The sequence below is a fragment of the Oryctolagus cuniculus genome, chromosome 3 (genome assembly GCF_964237555.1).
Source record: "Oryctolagus cuniculus chromosome 3, mOryCun1.1, whole genome shotgun sequence".
In the NCBI taxonomy this organism is placed as follows: Eukaryota; Metazoa; Chordata; class Mammalia; order Lagomorpha; family Leporidae; genus Oryctolagus; species Oryctolagus cuniculus.
Window position 1 is genome coordinate 102,464,817 of NC_091434.1, and position 20,759 is coordinate 102,485,575.

General features: G+C 36.7%; 1 protein-coding gene across 9 annotated transcripts in view; it reads left to right on the forward strand.

Moving 5' to 3' along the window:
- The window catches only part of LRP1B (LDL receptor related protein 1B), a 2,140,503-nt gene that overhangs the window by 1,960,850 nt on the left and 158,894 nt on the right, over positions 1-20,759 (forward strand). For all 9 annotated transcript variants that reach the window (XR_007920674.2, XM_051849575.2, XM_051849574.2 and 6 more), the window contains one exon: positions 15,919-16,035. Coding sequence is in view for 8 of the 9 variants with exons in the window: in XM_051849575.2 (XP_051705535.2) it covers positions 15,919-16,035 (117 nt within the window). In the remaining variant the exon portion in view is untranslated. The remainder of the gene's footprint in view (positions 1-15,918; positions 16,036-20,759) is intronic.

Consider the following 20,759-nt stretch of genomic DNA (forward strand, 5'->3'; position numbering starts at 1 on the left):
ATATAAGCAGAAGCGCTGTGTAGGACTTGCAACAAGATTGCGCAAAGGTGGTTCTATCAACATAAAAGCCCTTCTTCCTTTGCCATTCTGCCCCTTCTGCTATGGCCTGCAAAGTTATCACTCAAGCTTTAGCAGTCATTGTGAGCCAGGATTTGGCTGAAAAGCAACTGAAGCTACAAGTCAGGATGTGAGAGCCCAAAATAATACAAATGTGAATTCCTAAGGACAATGCCTAGCCACCATGCAACTCCTGATCTGCTCCCTCCAAATTTCTATAGTGTAAAATAACAATAAATATCTATGGTATTTAAGCTATACAATATTAAGACAAAAACAAGACTTAAAAACTTGAATAATTTGATTATAATGGACCAATCGTGGTCTGGAGGCATAGGCCACTCATCCAGTACTAAGAGATACACCATGCATATGAATAACAGTTTCAAAAAACAAAACAAGGGCTGGTGACTGTGACTCAGCAGCTTAAGCTGCCATCTGCTGTGCCAGCATCACATATGGGTGGCAGTTCGAGTCCCATCTGTTCCACATCCAATCCAGCTCTACTCTAATGTGCTTGAGAAAGCAGCAGAGCATGGCCCAAGTGCTTGGGCTGCTGTACACACATGGGTGACCTGGATGAAGCTCCTGTCTCCAGACTTCCTGTCTCCAGCCTGGCCCAGCCCTGGCTGCGGGTGGCCATTTGGGGAGTGAACCAGCAGATGGCAGATTTCTTTCTGTGTCTCTCCCTGTCTCTCTCTATAACTGCCTCTTAAATAAACAAATCTTTAAGACAAACAAAGGAAAAAACAATGAAAAAGGAAAGCAATTAAGAAAATGTGTATGTATCCACTATTTGCATGTCATCTGAAAACGCATGTGCCAGTAGACCATACCTACCTAAAAACTAAGCATGAGCCTCTCTTCTTCTAACTTCTGTTGCCCCTTTGAGGAACTCATAACTAGTCAGGAAGATTTAGAATATTACTCAAAACAGTGTATGTAGTTATTCATTTTTATACAGTATGAAAAGAGATGTTGAGAATAATTCAGGATGACAGATCAGAATTGTATAAGGTTGATTTTAAATGAGAAAATAATGACTTTATATACAGATTTCATGCTGTGAGAGTTAACAGTTAAGATCTTCCCCCAAGGGAAGATGATGTCTTCTACAAAAGTACTCCAGTTCCAACTCCATCCTTCTTCTTCCTCCATCATTTTAGCATCTAGAACACAAGGAGAGAAGGAGCTGCCGTAATTGCAGCTGAGCTTCATTGTTTTCATAGTTTTATTTGCCTCAGAGTTTCTACAACTGTATTTATTACTTGGAGACAAAACTTGTTGCATGTAACCCAACTATTTGTAATCCTTGTGTTTCTTGAACTAGAAGATGGGAAGTATTAACTAAAAAAGAACATTAACAAGAGTAACAAAACCATTACATTTACAAGCTAAAATTGTCTTTCTAATGCTGAATAATATGGTTTCACAGGTTTTATTTTCAAATAACAAACTTAAGTTCTATAATCTCAAGACGTAAAGTTGTCAGACCACTTTCTGTTCAGCAGCTGGTTAAAACAACACATGGGGAGCTTACAAGTGACATTTCATTTTCTAAGCAACAACTAAAACATTGATTAATAGTGAAAACGGTATATAATGTCAATTTGCTTATATATAAATTCATTAAAATGCTAATTTTCTGAAATGTTTATTATTTAGATACATGTCTATATATGCAACAGTTTTTATTTCACATATCCACTAAATGTTGATGGATTTTCCCAATAATGAAACATTTATTTTGACCTATGCCATAGAGATAATAAAAAAGTTGTTATCTGTGAAAGGCATATCTGTAACACATTTTAACTGTTAAACATTACTGGTAACACTTTAGTGTAATATGTTTATGTAGGATGGTTTCTGGAGAAAAATATTTTAGAAAAACATGAAAGCATCCTTTAATTCACAAATTAAAATGAAACCTTTGACACTCCCTGAATAAGATGCAACTTTAAATATTCTAGTTTATATTCTGTGCTCTGAGCCACGTAGATTGTAGTTGGGATATACATGGTTTAACTTTCAAAGAGGAACAAGGTTAACTTAGAATCTTTGAGTCAGACAGACATCAGACAATGAAAGAAATGAGAGAGATACATTCAGTGCCTCAGGAAATCCAATACTCTTGTTAATACTTAAACCATCACTCCTGAAATTGATGATAGATTATTAAACATGAGACTGACTACACTTTTTTTTTTTTTTTTGAATGGAAGAGTTACAGAGAGAGAGAGAGACTGAAAGAGAGATCTTCCATCTAATGACTCACTCCCCATATTGCCACAATGTCCGGGACTGTTCCAGAAGTCAAAACCAGGACCTCAGAGCTTGCTCCGGATCTCCCACATGGGTGTAGGGGCCCAAACACTTGGGCCATCTGCTGCCACCTACTCTGACACATCAACAGGGAACTGGATTGGAAGTGGAGCAGCCAAATCTTGAATGGGGGCCCACATGGGATGCTTGCTTCATAAGTGTTAGGTTAACTTTCTGCATCACAACACTAGCCTCTAGCCGACACGTGTTGAGGACAATTCAGCAATACCTGTACATCAGTTAAATCTCTTGTTGTTAACAGAATGGGTAGGAGCCAACACTGTGGCATAGTAGGCTAGTCCTCTACCTACAGTGCTGGCATCCCACATAGCCACCGATTGTGTTATAACTGCTCCTCTTCCCATCCAGGTCTCTGCTTATGGCCTGGGAAAGCAGTGGAAGATGGCCCAAGTTCTTGGGTTTCTGCACCCATGTGGGAGATGCAGACAAACTTCCTGGTACCTGGCTTCAGATCGGCCCAACTCCAGCTGTTGTGGCCATTTGAGGAGTAAGCCAGCAGATAGAAGATCTCTCTCTCTGTTTCTCCCTTTCTCCATCTGTAACTTTGCCACTTAAATAAGTAAATAAATAAATAAAATTTTTAAAATTAAAAGAAAACAACATAATGGGTGAAAAGTTACAAAAAATATTGTTATTGGCTATTGGGATATTTTAAGTGTTCTTTTTGTTTTCTCTTTTTATTGGAAAGGAAGAGAAGGACAGAGACAGAAATACAAAGACAGACAGAGAGAAAGAGAGAGAGCTTCCACCACTGTTTCATCTCCTAAATGGCCACAGCATCCAGGACTGTGCCAGGCCAAAGCCAGGAATCCAGAACTCAATCTGAGTCTCCTATATGGGTGGCAGGGACTCAAGTACTTGAGCCATCGCTGCTGCCTGCCAGGGTGCAAATTAGCAGGATGCAGGAATCAGAAGTGGGCCATGACTTGAAATCTAGTACTCTGCTAACGGATATAGGAATCCTAAGCAGTTGAGTCAGACAGACATCAGAAATAAAAGAAATGAGATAGATACATTCTATGCCTCAGGAAACCCAATACTCTTGTGAATACTTAAACCACCACTTCACCCATGTTAAGACAACCTAACAATCAAATGAAAGCCTTAAAAATCCTTAATAATTAGGCATTCAAAATTGTTATCTATGACTCTATTTTTCCAGAAAGAAAAATCACAATATTTCTTATTTAGATAATCTGAAGAGTTTATTGATGATCACATTATAGAATAAATATCTAATCCTCAACTTAGATAATGTATTTGGTTTCAAAATCAAATTCACTTGCCATGGTTCAAGATTCACTACATACCCTAGACTCACCTAATGGCTTCCTGCTTTGCTTTTCATTTGGCACTTACAATAACCATATGTGGCATTTAAATATTCTTCTCTTGTTAGCCCTTAAGAGACTGTGTTCAGAGATGCTCAGTGACTTGTTCAATGACACTTAGCTGGGATATAGCAACATAAGAATTTGAATCCACGCATTCTGATTAAAGCTGTGATGGCTTTCCATGCATTTGTGAAACATAAAAAATCTTGGACATACTGTTAATTGGTAATTTATAAGCACAAATGATCGAATGATTCTCTTTCATTATAACCAAAAAACAGAGTGAAAAGATGGTAGCTTCAACTAGCAAATAAAAGAACACAAGGATATATATAAGAGAGAGAAATAGACCATGGGACATATAAATCCTGTGTGCCAAGATTTCTTTAAATGTCAGTTCTCTTTCACACTACCTTTCCATACTGAAAATGCCTGAACATTCAGGGTCTGAATCAGGGTATTTTTTTTTTTTTTCCAAACTCCTTCCAATTTAACACTAGGGTCATTTTAATTAAACTGAAATTAAATGTGCAGCTCTTAGATGTTCAGTTGGATGTATTTGGTTAATAGTAAAACAAGACACAGAACCTTTCTATCACCCCAGACAATGCACCATTCAGTCAATTCTTCTTATGTTCCTCTCTGCAGCCATTAACTCTTTTCTGTCACCATTGAATGTATTTGCTTGTATTTAGATATGAAATTCATAGATTCATATAATAGTATTGGTTTTGTGGCTTTTCCTTTGTGTAACATTGTTAAATTATTTCCAAGTTATTATATGTTAAGAATTCAGAGATTTGTTTTTATCTCTGAGTGGAATTCAGTTGTATAAATATCTTCTAATTTTGATTATTTTGTCATTAGTTATTATGAGTAAGGCAATTATATCCATTCTTGTACAAATTTCTAATATGAATAAGTACTTTTATTTTTTCTAAGATGAATTCATTAAAAACTGTTTAGTCACAGAATAGATTCATGTTTATTTTTATAAAAACTGGGAATAGAAAGTCTGGGCCCTCTATGTTCTCATGAAAATTTGGTATGGTCTTTTTTATTTTAGAATTCTAGTAGACATGTAATGGTGTGTCATTGTGGCTTCCATTTTTACTGCATTGATGACTACTGATTTTGAAAAATCTATTTTTACTTTTGCTACTTGCCATGTGATATTTTTGTTAAAGTTTTCATATTTGTATGTTCTTCAACATTTTGCCTGATATGTTTGCTATAAATCAATTTTTACTATGGTATTTGTCAAATTATTTTAAAATAATTTTTATAAAACAAAACATTTTAATTCTGTTGAAGTTTAATTTACCAAATTTTCTTTTATTGTTAATGCTTTGGGAAATCTGTACAAGTAAGCCTTTCCTCCTTCAGTTATGTAAACATGTTCCCATAGCTAACAGTGTTATACTAAATTAACTTCATCTTGGATTGTTATAGATAGGTAAAATGGAGTGCAGATCATGATTTTTGTATGGAAACTTACTAATTTAAGTAATAGCTATTTTTAAAGAAGTTTGCTTTCCAATAAATTTACTGGAATCTGTTAAAAATCAATTGATTATATGTATATGCTTACATTTCTGGATTAATTTTGTTTAACATCTTAATTGCTGTAGCGTTTTTTTTTTTTTTAAAGATTTATTTGCTTAATTTGAGAGGCAGAGTTACTGACAAAGAGAGGGAGAGATAGAAAAAGGCCTTCGATCTGCTGATTCACTTCCCAAATAGCCGCAATGGCTGGAGCCAGGCTGATCTGAAGCCAGGAACCAGAAGGTTCTTCAGGGTTTCCCAAAGGGGTGCAGGGGTCCAAGCACTTGGGCCATCCTCCACTGCTTTCCCAGGCCATTACCAGAGAGCTGGATCCTAAGTGGAGCAGCCAGGACTAAATCTGGCACCCCATATGGGGATGCTGGCATTGAGGGCAGATGCTTAACCTACATCACCACAGTGTTGGCCCCAATTGCTGTAGCTTTATAATAACTCTTGGAATCAGTTACTATACTTCCTCTTCTTTATAAATATCTTTGATAATGTTTGATAATTCTGCAACCTTTAAGTTTCCATATAACTTTAGAATAATCTTGTCTATTTCTTCAAAAATAATATTTGGGAATTTTGTTAGTGAATACATTAATTGTATATATTAATTTAGAGAAATGGACAATATAATAACCATGAGGTTTCTGTTAGATATACTTATCTCTGAATGTGTTAGACATTATTCAACCATTGCTGACAATGTTTTGTTGTTTCCAGTGTGACTATGTTAAATAGATTTAATTATATTTATTACCACATGTGTGCTATTATATTGACACCATTATGAATTTTTTGGTGTGCCTATTGCTAATAAATAGAAATATAATTAAACTTATATATTGATTATATATCCTATTATCTTACTAAATTCATTTATTACTTCCAGTGTTTAGAGCTACCATAAAAACTGTAGAGAAAATTTAATTTCCCTCCCATTTCTATTCCCCATTCATTTTCCTAGTTCCTGCTACAAAAGACATCACTGTCCTTACATTCTTTAATCTCTTTTCAGAAATATGCATATACAAATGCCAATAATATTTCAGTGTAAGCAAACTCCAAAAACTTTATGAAAAAAATGAAATTAAAAGATATTTATTTGAGGAAAAATATTGAAGTCACACATACATTTTTCATAATATATATTTTGCATGAACTTTTGGAAATACTCATATATACTGTCGCTCCCCGTCTTCATGGGGGAACGACACTAAACCCTGCCTAGGCTTCATATCCGAGTCACGGCACCATTATGTCGCTCCCCCTCTTCGTGGAGGAACGACACAGAACCCTGCGCTGTTCTTTTGTCTGCTCGGCCCTCCCCGGGTTTGCTGCTGGTTCTTCCCGGGTCGGCTACTATCCCTTCCACCTCCGTGGAAGGGCAGTTCCCCCTGGCCACATTCCCCACTTCCGCAGGGGAGCGGCACACCGCCGGCCGGCTCTCTCGGGGGCTGCACGGGTTCCCTTAGATGTTCCCCATAGATGTTCCTGGTGAATGCCGTCTCTCTCCTCCTTTATAGTCCTCCTCTGCCAATCCTAACTCGGCTGCCCACAGGCCGAGTACGCTGCTCTCCTCTAATCAGGAGTAGGTCCTACAGTTTATTGGTTGAACTGGAGGCAGCTGCGTAGAAGCTGTTTTCTCCTCTCCCAGCGCCATATTGTGGGAGAGCAGATGCATAGAATAAGTCTTAATTCCAGTAACTCAGTCTAGTCCGGTTTGCTCCCCACATATACTACTTACATTTCTTCATTTTGTCAATTCTCATCCTACCTTTTTAGAAGGATCAAATTTATTCCAGTACCTGCAATTCATGTAAAAGCATACTAAGGAAACAAAATAAATTTTCAAATATAGTGTTTGTTTTCTCCATATTTGTAATACTGAGACCTGGAATGATGTATGGATCTCCACATGCAGAAGTATGAGGCTAGACCCATCCTTACACCTTACACAATAATCCACTCAAAATGGATCAAAGACCTACATCTGTTACCATCCAATTACTAGAGAACATTGGGGAAATTGCAAGACATTGGCATAGGCAAAAACTTCTTGAAAAAGATCCCAGAAGCACAGGCAATCAAAGCAAAAATTGACAAATGGGATTACATCAAGCTGAGATTCTTTCGAACTGCAAAAGATGCACTCAGCAAAGTGAAGAGGCAATCGACATTATGTGAGAAAATATTTGCAAACTACGCAACTGATGGAGGGTTAACATCCAGAATCTATAAAGAACTCAAGAAACCCAGCACAGGAGACAAGGGCTGCAAATAATCTTCTAATCTCAAAATGTCTATTTCACTCCAATACATTATATTTTAGGTACTCTATTATTACCACAGATAAGAGAAAACATATGGTATTTGTCTTTTTTGGGAGAAGTTTACTTTTGGGGGGGGGGGAGAAGTTTACTTTAGTAAGTATAATCATTTCCAGTTGCATCCATTTTGTTGAAAAAGACATGATTTCATTTTTTTTACTGCAGAGTAGTATTTCATATTATATATATATATATTATATACCATAATTTCTTAATCTAGTCAACAGTTGATGGACATCTGGGTTGATTCCATATGTTAGCTACTTGTAAATAGTGCTAAACTTGTAAATTGTGTGTAAATTGTGAACATGGAGGGAACAGAAAACTCTTACATATGCTGATTTCTTTTGGTTTGGGTAAATTCCCAGGAGTGATATGGCTAGATCATATAGTAGATCTATATTCGTATTTCTTTCTATCTCCATCCCGTCTTCCACAGTGGCTGCGCCAGTTTACATTCCCACCAACAATGGATTAGGGTACTTTTTTCCCCACATCCCCACCAGCATTTGTGGTTTGTTGATTTCTGTATGAGAGCCATTCTAACTGGAGTGAGGTGAAACTCAATTGTGATTTTGATTTTCATATCCCTTATGGCTAGTGATCCTGAGCATTTTCACGAGTGTTTGTTGGCCACTTGAATTTCCTCTCTTGGAAAATGCTGTTCAAGTCCTTTGCCCATTTCTTAAGTGGATTGTTTGTTTTGTTGTTGTTGAATTCATTGAGCACAATTTGTTGCCATATACTTACATGAAGTAATTTCTAACAATCCAGTGATTTCTACAGTGTCACTGATATTGTGCCTCCATTTTCATCTAATTCCAAGTATTTGAAAGATCTCTTTTTTTTTGGTTAGTCTACCTAAGAGTTCTTTAATTTTACTTATTACTACAAAGATTCATATTGTTGACGTGTTTTTGCATTTTAAGATTTTATGTCATTTGTGTTCTGAGTTTATTATTTCTTTTTTTCTATCTACTTTGGATTTGTTTTGTCCTTACATTTTTAGCTCTTTGAGATGCTGTGATGAATTGTTTATTTGATATCAATGTTGTTTGTTTGCATGCACACATTTGTTGCTAAAAACTATGATCTTAGTACTGATTTTGCTGCATCCCATGGTTTTTGTTATGCTGTATTTTAATTTGCATTTTTTCACCCAAGATTTTTGCTCATTTCCTCTCAATTTCTTCCTTGATCCATGGGTTGTTAAGGAATAGCTTTTTAACTTTCCTTATTGATTTATAGTTGCATTGCATTGTTAAGATACTTGATATGAGTTTTATACTCAAATTTGTTGAGACATGTTTTGTGACCTACCTTATGATCTATACAAGAAAATATTCAGAAGTTGTTGAGAAGAGTATATTCTGCAGGTGTTGGGTGAAGATTTTCGTAGCTGTCTGTTATCAAACTGATGCCAGGTAGAAATTAATTCTGATGTTCCTTTGTTGATTTTTGTCTGAAGATCTGCCTTGTAAAGTTTCTGTTGAGAAGTCTTTAGTCAAGCGACTTGGGATCCTGGTATGTGTTATTTGCTTGTTTTGTAGGTTTGAGAATCCTCTCTTTATTTTTAACCTTGGGGGAGCTTGGTAGACTTGGTTGGGTTAAATCTGAGTGATGGCCTTTGCAATTCCTGTACCTGTATAGCAACTCTCTCTAGATATGTGACATTTCCTCACTCTGTATTTGAGTACATTTTCTATCTCCTTGGAATTATGAAGTCTTTCTGGAATCTCAGTCACTCAAAAGCTTTCTCTTTTGATGTTATGTATCCCATAGCTTTCTGTATTCCTCTGTTCTTTCTTCATTTCCAACTGTGTATTTTAAAATCGTCTATCTTCAAGATCACTGGTTCTTTCTTCTGTTTAATCTATTCTTCTTTTGATGCCTTCTATTTTTCTGTTTTAGAACTTTTATATGTATTTCAGTGGAAAGTAAAAATGAGTTGAAGACCTATAGGATGACTTCATCTTTAATGGAGATATGAAGAGATTGATCACTTAATATCAACCAACCATGGGAATAAAAGAGAAAAATAGAGCTTCAGTGGATTATGACATCAGAGATTACTCCGATTTTTAGATAAATAACAATTAATACTGTTATTTACTGGACTGGGATTTATGGAAATACATAAGATGCTTATTTGAATCACCTGAACCTTTTTAGAAACATAACCCTAATTTTTTATCTTTTGTTAGTTTTTAACAGATTCAATGTAGTTCATAGACACAACTCCAAGAATATAATGATAGTACCTTCTTTCCTACCCCTCTCCTCGTTTTCCTTCCACTGCCCCTCCTTCTCCACTTCCCTCCCCTTTATTTCTTTCTCTCTTTCCCTCTCTCCTTATATTTTCCTCTTCCTCCCCTTTTTTTTAGATTTTGAGACAACTTATGATTAATTCACAGTATAGGCAAGGGTTTAATGCTTTACCAAATAAAATTAACAAGTAAAAAGAAAAAAATCACATTTAGTGGAGAAATAGGCAAGGTTAATAAACAATAAACAAGTGGAAATATGGCTATTTCACCCATATACAGTAAATTTTTAAGTAATCGCAGATCATTAAAGTTATAGTAGTATAACATTATTAACTATTGGCTTGACAAAGGTATAAAACAAAGACTGACAAAGCTGTATTTTCAGCTAACTTGATACACAGTAATTTTTCTTTTTTGTTATTTTTTAATTTTCCTTTAAATTTTAGCTCCCACATTTAAGATAGAACATATGGTATTTGTTTTTCTATTTCTGGCTCATTTCACTCAACATGAGTGCATCCATTTTGCTAATTGAATAACAATCCATTTTGTACATATACATTACTACATTTGCATTATCCATTCATCTGATGATGGACAACATAGTTGATTCCATATTTTGGGTACTGTGAACAGTGCTATTGTAAACATTGTGGTACAGGTATCTCTGTGTGATACCTTGTGTTCATATCTTTTGTGTATATACCCAGTAGTGGGATTGCTGGATCCTATGACATGTCTACTTCTAGTCTTTTTTTTTTAAGAATTCTCCTTATGTTTTCCACAGCGGATGCATTAATTTACATTCCCACCAATGTATAAGTGTTTACCTTTCTCCACATCCTCTCCTACATTTCTTACTATCTGTCTTTTGGATTTTAGCTATTCTGACAGGAGTGACATGATATCTCATTGCAGTTTTGTTTTTCATTTCCCCTATAGTAAGTGACATAGACCCTTTTTTCTTATATTTATTGGCCATTTGTATTTCTTCTTTTGAGAACTGCCTGTTGATATCCTTTGCTCATTTAACTGGATTGATTATTTCTGTTGTTGAGTTTTGTAAGTTGCTGATGTATTTTCTTATTAATCCTTTCTCAGATACATAGCTCACATACATTTTTTCCCATTCTGTTGGTTATATCTTCATTCTGTTTATTATTTCCTTTGCTGTTTAGAAACTTCTGAGTTTGATATTATCCCATTCATTTAGTTTTGCTTTTATTTCCTTTGCTTTGGGTTCTGGCCCAAGAAGTCATCCCTTACATCAGTGTCTTAGAATGTTCCCCTACATTTTCTTTCAGTAGCTTTCTAGTCTCAGATCATAAATATAGGTCTTTGAGCCACCCATTTTTGATATGCTGAGAGAAATGATATAGTTTCATTCTTATTCATGAAAATGTGTCCCTTGATTTTGTTTAATTACTCTCATCTCTATCAAATTTCCCTGTTAGAATATTGAATTATTTCCCTGTGTTCTCTTGAATTTTGTTGAGTTTCCTTAAGATAAGTATTTGGGAAATTTCATCCAAGTTTTTGGAATTTTTTATCTTTAAATGACTGAATTGTGGCACCTTATTTTGCTCATTAGGTGCAATTATATTTCTCTGGAAATTCCTGGTGTTTTTTAGAGTATGACACCGTCTGTGCATTGAAGGATTAATTTTAGTAATTCTAAGCAGTTTATCTGCTATTAATGTGGGCTGTGAGCTGTCTGCTGCTGAGGTGGGCTCACTGCCTGCCTCTGCACCTGTCAGCCACTGGTGTTGGTGGCTAAGATATAAGACTGCTCTGCCAGGACCACCAAGCTTTAGTGGGCACTAAAGCAGATCCTGAGACTCTGTCTGTAGGCATTGGCCTGAGGTCCGGGACCAGTAAAATCTTCTCAATGCTGGGTTTTACCAGCTTGTCACTGAGTTTCAAAATAGTTGATTCTGGGATATCTACCAAATGTTGTAGGAATTTTGAAAGAGGTAATTCCTCAGTTAGACAGACAAGACCTAGAACAGGCTACACATGCATTTCAGTCTCCAGACCCTGTACAGTCTTGATGGTGCATATTAGGTCCAAAAAAGTCTTATGGTATTACATGCTGAAAGAAGCCTGTGACATCAGGGTGCAGTTTCCTGCCCAATATAGGAGCAAGCCCAGCAACTCCATCTATACTCACTTGCCTAAGAACGGGGGCTGTTAGGATCTGTCCAGCATAGGACTTCACCAGCTCAGCACTGATGTCCAACATGTAGTCTGTAGGTCCCTTGCTGTTTGTTCAAAGTTGTAGAAAGGTGGTAAAAGCAGACCCTGGCAGACAATATTGATCTCAGGCTGGTCCCCCGTGGATCCCACAAAATCCCAGGGTAGCCTTCAGGCATACCCAAGACTGGCAGTGACACAAATCAAAATGATTCCTAACTGGAGTTAAGTTGTCTGCCTGAAGCCAGATTAAATCGAGACTCAGTCTGTGAAGACTGGGTAGGCAGTGGAGGCCTTGGGGTTCTATCAGGGACAGGCACTTGCTAAGGTGGTAGGTCTGCTTTGAGTTCTAAGGCATGATCTGAAGCTCTCTCTCCTGGCCTGTCCTCATGGCTAGAGTTTCTCTTTGTGCAGGCAGTTTGGGGAAAGTTGGCAGTTGCTGCCCGGCTTTGGTAGTTCCAAATATTCACTCCACTGGAAGGACCCAGGTATAGGACCTGGTGGGCTCAGCTTGATTTTTTTTTTCCAATGGGCCTGGCATTGGGATTCAGTTCACTCTCCCTCTAGCAAACGGAAAACATCTCTGCAAACCCCACTCTTTGGAGATGGGGGTTGGGGAGGTGGCACTGCCATCTCTTTTTCTTGATTTATTCAGTGTTACTTTTCTTTTGGGAATAAAAAGATGAGATACATTGGACACTTAGCTGGCTCCCAAAGCTCTTGTGGAGGTGACCTAATTTGTGTATCGCTGTTCAGATCAGTGCCTCTGAGGGGACATGGTCTCTGCAGCTTCTCATTGGTCACTATCTGCTCCTGTCTCTTCAAGGGTGATTTTAAATGCAGAGCAAGGTTATACAGCTTCCATTTACAATTTTTACAGGGAATGCAATGAATCAAAAAGAAATAATCCAGAAGAGGAAAATCTGTATGGTTTTACATAGGCAATTAGACCTTCTCCAATTTTGTTCAGCATGCTTCAAATGGAAATCTTAGCAACAATTTCAAGTGGAAATCTCAGCCGTGAACACTAAGTTCTTTTCACGAAAATAGATACAGATTTTTCAAACATCAATATGAAACATTTTTAAATATAGAAATAAAGTACTGAAAGTATTTAGAAAAAAACAAGCAAAACATTGCCTATTCAGTTATAAATACAGTGCCAGTTGTGACCCTTTATGGTCTTGGAGAATTTTTTTCCTATGGATAAAATTGTAATATTAGGACAGATTGTCAATTCATCTGGTCCAATATGATTTATTTTCTTATTCTAAAAATTTAAAACATTGTTTAAAATATATGCAACATATAAGCAAGACTAATGTTATACATAAAGCAGTAGTTTTGGAGATGTTTATTTGCCAAAATGAAATAGCCATTCCAATAGTTCAGTTCAAAATCCTTGATTTTCAGTGATTATTAAGGAATTTCAATCATTCTAACTTATTTCCTGATTAGCTAAGTTGTACAGAATACTACATAGGACTTTTGCAGATTTTCAACCACATAGTAAATATAAAATTTTAAATTTAGATTTAACACCTGCAAAAAAAAATGTATTACAAATCACAAAACATTGCACCCAATGTAGAGTTAGATTCTGAGTAATCATTGCCAGGCAGATGGGTAGCAGGGAAAGGTGGGAAGTGCAGGCATTATATATTAGCAAAAGGCATTTGGAATCTGTCAGGGGAAATTCTTCAATGAAATGTTGCTGGCACCAGAACTTGATTCAATTCTTCATTTGCCACTTAAGAGTTTTATGAGATTGTAGGATTTGCTTAAACTACCCATGAATTAATTTTCTTCATTTATTTAAGTAAATGTAATAATACTTCTTAAGGATAATATGAGGAGACGGTATGATCAAGTTTAAGAAAATGGTTAGTAAACGGCTGCACTATATTCTCAATAGATGTTTATTATTTGATTTTCATAATTATATGTAAATTTGCTTATTTGGGTCTAAATTCTTTAAGATGCATTTTTGAGTAGAGAATAGCAGCGGCTACCAAGTAACTTACCCTGTCCCATTGTTAATTCTCTTTACTAGAATGAGACTGTAAGCACTGCCTGTCTCTAATATGAGTAGAGATTTCACATCTGACCTCATTGACAGGCTATATGAAAAAACAGGACACTACAAAATTTGTATAAAGTTAACTCAGCCTCTGGGTATAAGGTACATATAAAATGAAAATGAATTTTGTGTTTAAACTCAGTTCTCATTCCCAATATATGTGCAAATATTCCAAAATCTGACAAAATCTAAAATCTTCAATGATTTAAGTAACAAGAATTTTGTATAACGGATGTTCAAACTATAGAATCTATAAATCTGTGAGTGGTCAGAGGCCAGGGTTTAAAAGCAGCAACTAGGGACCAGCAACTAGGGATCACAACTAGGGACCAGTGGTGTAGTGGGTAAAACTGTTGCCTACAGTGCTGGCATTCCATATGGGCACTGGTTCAAGCCCTGGCTGCTCCACTTCTTTTTTTTTAAGATTTATTTATTTATTTTAAAGTCAGAAGTACACAGGGAGAGAAGGAGAGGCGGGGGGGGGGGTTCCATCCGATGGTTCACTCCCCAATTGGCCGCAATGGCTGGAGCTGCACTTGTCCAAAATCAGGAGCCTCTTCCATGCCTCCCACATGGGTGCAGGGGCCCAAAGACTTAGACCATCCTCCACTGCTTTCCCAGGCCACAGCAGAGATCCAAATCAGAATAGGAGCAGCCGGGACATGAACCAGCTCCCATACAGGATGCTGGAAGTACAGGCAGTGACTTCACCTGCTATGCCTCAGTGCCGGCCTCACTTCTGATACATTCTCTGGTATGGCCTGGGAAAACAGTAGAGGATTACCCAAGTCCTTGGTCCCCTTTACCCATGTAGGAGACCTCATATGACCAGGAACAACATAAAACACAAAAGTCTGAATTTTGCTCAGCATTTGCCTCCAGTGGTTCCTAGGGATGCTTCTAAGTTAGTAACGGAATTAAAGTCTCAAGAATTGTTACGTACCATGAGTTTGGCATGGCACAGGATATTGGGAGGGGTGTCTTCATGGAAGTCAATGATGCAACTAAACGGGTAATGTATGAGCAAGAACTCCTTGGGAAGACAAGATGAGGACTTCAGAGTTTAATTAGTAACCATTTATTTTTGTAACTTTATAGCAGAATCAGAGGATGGGTTAGGAAACAAGTATCCTAAAAAGAATGAAAGTTTGGACTATTTTAATTTTTTAAGTTATTTACTTAAAGGCAGAAAGAAAGACAAAGAAACACATAGATCTTTCACCTATTGATTCCATCCCTAAATGTCTTCAAAAGCCAAGTCTGATCCAAGTTAAAGCCATGATCCTGAAACATAATCCAGGTCTCTCACATGGATGACAGAGACCCAAGATCTTCAGCTGCCTCCCAGGGCGTGTCTGACTAGGAATCCTGAACTGGAACCAGAGGTGGGACTCAAGCCTAGGCATCCCGATGTTGGATGTGGGTGTCCCAAGTAACATCTTACCCAAGTGCCAAATGTCTACTCTCTAGCTTTTTTTTTTTTTTGATTGATTGATTGATTGGTATTGACATTGCTTCGTGTCCAAATCAATTGCTTTGTAATTAACCTACCATGAAAATATGACCAGGAACAACATAAAACAAAAAAAAGTCTGAATTTTAGTCAGCATTTGCCTCCAGTGGTTCCTAGAGATGCTTCTAAGTTAGTAATGGAATTAGGTCTCAGAATTGTTACGTAGCATGAGTTTGACATGGCACAAGGATATTGTGAGGGGTGTCTTCATGGGAGCCAATGATGCAGACTTTGAGTCTTTCCATGACAGATAAGAAGACTTGTGGGCCTCATGAATTCCAGTGTAAGAACAACAACTGTATTCCAGACCACTGGCGATGTGACAGCCAAAATGACTGCAGCGACAATTCAGATGAAGAAGACTGCAGTAAGTAGCTCTTTCCTAGCAACACTGCAAGCTTGACAGCCCATTCCATAAGCAGGATGATGATTTTTCGTTCAGGTAAGGTATAAATTTGAAACTATCTGTCCCAAAGATCACATTTTAATACATATATTCACATTTGGACAAGAAAATTCAGGCTAAATTGACTTGAATCTCAAAGGGTAGAATTATTGAAATGCTCATCCTGGGAGTTATTTTCTTATAGTTCTCAGAGTTGGTGAGAAGGTATCACGAGGTTTAATGCAACCCATTAGTATGCAATGAAAGAAGCCCTTGATGCAAGTTCACACAATGGCTGAATGATGCAGAGAAAAGTACAAAACATCTCTTTCTTTAACGAGTGATATTCATTTCATTTCATTCTGAAATCCTTTTATATACAGATTCACCCAGCAGCATCTTTCAGTGAAATGTCATTTATTCTCTCTGGAGTGGTGAACACCATATGCATTCAGGATGCTTTTCTCTGAAAATACAATAACACTATTATCATCATCTGCCTTCTGCATTTGTATGTGATCCATTTAAAAAATAATAATTGTCCAACAATTTTATTTGCTAAAAAGTATGGCAGTATGTAAAATTGTCACAATGTTTCCATAGTCTGGCATTAATTCCTGAATACATTTGTCATCACTTTTATATACTGCTATTTAAATATGAAAGCAATACAACCATATTGGATATAAGATAATAATAAAATTCCTTTAGTTAAATATTTACAGTCTGCTATTTCTGAAAATGATTTGATTCAAATTAATAGCAATAATATCTGCTCTTATAAACACCTTCCTGGACTAAGAACATTCGTTTCCCAGGGGAAAGAAAATTAAATATATGTAGGAATATGTTAAAGTAAATTATTATTAGAATGAAAGATTTAATGTCCTACTTAGCTTTTTGGCTTGCAAAATATCAGCTAATTTCAAAATTCAATGTGACCTGTGTTTGAGAATCAGTTACATTAAATATGGAACTATGGTTTATTATTATTATGGAATACTCGGAATATGGAAACTTTATAACTCTCTTTTCCCATATCTCTCAAGTGATTACTGTCCTTAGAAAGGTAAGGAATATTGCAAAGAATGACTAGAGTGTTTTGGACTCCTTTAATCAATAATTATAGGGGTTAGAGCTGTGGCGTAGCAGGTAAAGCCGCCACCTACAGTGCTGGCCTCCCTTTTGGGAACCAGTTCGAGTCCCAGCTGCTCTACTTCTGATCCAGCTCTCTGCTATAGCCTGGGAAAGCAGTAGAAGATAGCCCAATCTTTGGGCCCCTGCACCCCCATGGGAGACCCAGAAGAAGCTCCTGGCTCCTGGCTTCGGATCGGCACACCTCTGGCCATTGCAGCCAACTGGGGAGTGAACCATGGGATGGAAAATCTCTGTTTCTCTGTCTCTGTCTGTCTGTCTGTCTGCCTCTCCTTCTCTCTCTGTGTAACTCTGACTTTCAAATAAATAAATAAATCTTTAATATATCAATAAGTATTGGCCGGCGCCGCGGCTCACTAGGCTAATCCTCCACCTGCGGCGCTGGCACACCGGGTTCTAGTCCCGATTGGGGCGCCGGATTCTGTCCCGGTTGCCCCTCTTCCAGGCCAGCTCTCTGCTGTGGCCAGGGAGTGCAGTGGAGGATGGCCCGAGTGCTTGGGCCCTGCACCCCATGGGAGACCAGGAGAAGCACCTGGCTCCTGGCTTCGGATCAGCGCGGTACGCCGGCCGCAGCATGCCAGCCGCGGCAGCCATTGGAGGGTGAACCAACGGCAAAAGGAAGACCTTGCTCTCTGTCTCTCTCTCACTGTCCACTCTGCCTGTCAAAAATTTTAAAAAAAATATCAATAAGTATAGAAAATTTTATGTAGCAGATTTTAAGATTTGTTACATGATTAAAATAAAAATCTAATGGGGTAAGTGTGGTAGAGTTATAAAGGTATATACAAGAAATAAATAATTATAACATAAATTATTATATTTGTATAATGTATATATACATATAAATGTGCTTTCTGTGCATTTGTATATTTGAACTAAAATATCCTGACGTTTACTTTACTTCATTTTTAATATAATTAGTGTTAATTGGTATTAGATAAAGAAGAACAAATGCCCTAGGACTGAAAAAATATTGAGAACAACAGAGGATTGGTGAGAAGTAGTGAAGGCTTATGTCTTACAGAAACTTTATTCGAGACCGGTTGGAATTGCGTGAGAAGTTAGACTACTGCTATAATAAGCAAGGAAGAAAAAGAATGAAGCATTCCAAAGCGTATTTCTGAGTCCTCTGGGAGCTTTCTAGGTGGATGAGCAGCGTTGTGCTGACATCCAAAGTCAATGTTAGGTACAGAAAAGCAAAGAGAAAGACCATGAACTCTTATTTGCCACTGTGGAAACTCAGTGATAAATCACTGTAGCTACAGAGCCCTGAGGAAAGGCTAGGAAAGTAGCTGCAGTATCAACATTTGCAGTCTAAAATACCCAATTGTTCTCTTTTAGTTTTCCTTTACTCTGTGTTTGATGCCTAGGACAAGTAATATCATTGAAGTGGCAAAGGGAGATTAAAGTGAACCAGAATGAAATATATTTCAATTGTAACATGGAAAAGAAGGCATATACAGGATAAGCTAAGAGTATGTTAATATTTAAAGGAAGGCAACAGTATTTTGACAGTGTATTAACATGTTACACATGTAACACTAGCAAGAGAAGGGATCAAGTGATGTAGATAATTTTGTGGTGTTTGAAGGTATTATCGTGAATAGGCCAGAAGAAATGCAAAGATAAAATACTGAAAATGCTACCATTTCGACCTTGGCAGAGCTGATTTAATGAAGATTGAAAAAGGATACAATAAATTTATAGAAACACAAAGAAATTATTCATATAGAAGCCAGGCTCACAGGAAATATTGTTGATATGGTAAAATATTATGAAGATATTTCCAGTTTCTTATAATTTGTTGAAATTTTCATAAATATTAGGATAGGTACACACACACATATTATATATATATATATATATATACACACAACCTATGTCCAAACATATATATGTGTATATGTGTGTATGTGTATATAAGAAATAAATTGTCCTAATCTCATGTGTATCTTTAAATATATAGTGTGTGTATATATATACACACACACACATATATATATATATAGAGAGAGAGAGAGAGGGAGAGGTGTATTTTCATATTTTCTGAGTATCATTGGTCAGTTTTATGGGCTTTAATTTACATTGAACAGTTAATGTTTGATCTTATTGTGCAACAATACATGCCTCAGATAGTAAATTTGAAAACAACAGCAACATATGTTTAAAGTCACTTTTGTTCTTCATTTATGAATTTTATTTAGTGAATTTATTTTTAAATAGTATCAGAAACACTCCAGACACATGGATGGGAAGAGTTCAAATTGTAGTAGAATACCAGCTATTCTTTAAGTGTTTAGCAGGAATACTATGCTTCAGCAATGATTTCTGCTTTTAAAAACAGGAAAATATATTTGATATTGGAGTTATTTTGTAATCTGGATCAAAATATTAGACATACTTGTGAAATTTAATTTCAATATTATCTTTCCAAGTATTTTTAAAGAATTTATTTGAAAGGCAGAGTTACAGAGGGAGAAGAGGAAGGAAAGAGGGAGATATAGATAGAGATAGATATCTTCCATCCACTAGTTCATTCCCAAAATGATCACAACTCCATCTGGGCATCCAATGTGGTTGCAAAAAGCCAAGTACTTGGGCCCTCTTCTGCTGCCTTCTCAGGCACATTAACAGGGAACTGGATCAGTAGTGGAGCAGCCAGGACTCAAACAGTGCTCATATAGAATACCAGTTTGCAGACAGTAGCTGAACCAGCTATGCCACAATGCTGGCCCCTTTTGAATTTTTTTTAAAATTTATGTGGTACTATGTAATGTTTCAATATGTGTATACAGTATATGTGTCAAATAAACATATTTACTTCACTATAAACATATTTTAAGTAATGAGTGTGAAATAAATTATTTAATGTCTGCATTATTAGAAGTAATTAACAATATAATAGATTTAAAAATATTAAGCAGTTTGGTCAACTAAGTTAAGGTTTAAATTCGACAAGTTGCTTTTTTCAGCCTTATTTGAAAACCAGTACTTTCACATTGAATTTATATCAGATTATTATACATTATATCAGTCATATTAATTATGTTCGACAAACTCTTCTCAGATGCTAATACCCACATTCATATAACTTTGGGACTTCTCACCAAGGGTTTGTGATAATACACTCAGCAGAAAAACTGCAGTCTGGGAATCGTGCTGCTTTACCATTAATTCCACGGCTTTGAAAGTCACTTTTATTTTCTGAATTTTAATTCCTCCCTTTTAGTGCAAGAGGGTTTCCAGGTCTCTTCAGCGCTGAGGCTGCATATTTTTGCTTTTGTCAGTAGTAAATGGGATGACCAGTCTGTGTGATGCCCCTACTTTTTACTCTTATTATAAAATCCAAATTAACCTTCCAAAACTTGGAAAGCATGTCCAGCAAGTGCTCCTGGGATGCCAATCTGGCCTGTCTGGATGAGCTTTATAGGACACATGGTTGGTTGCTCATGCGTGGGGTTCCCCTTCTCCTCTTGGTTCAGGGATATAGGTATTATCAGAAGAAATTAGTTCAGGGACAGCATGTAAAAAAAAATACTGTTAAAAAATGT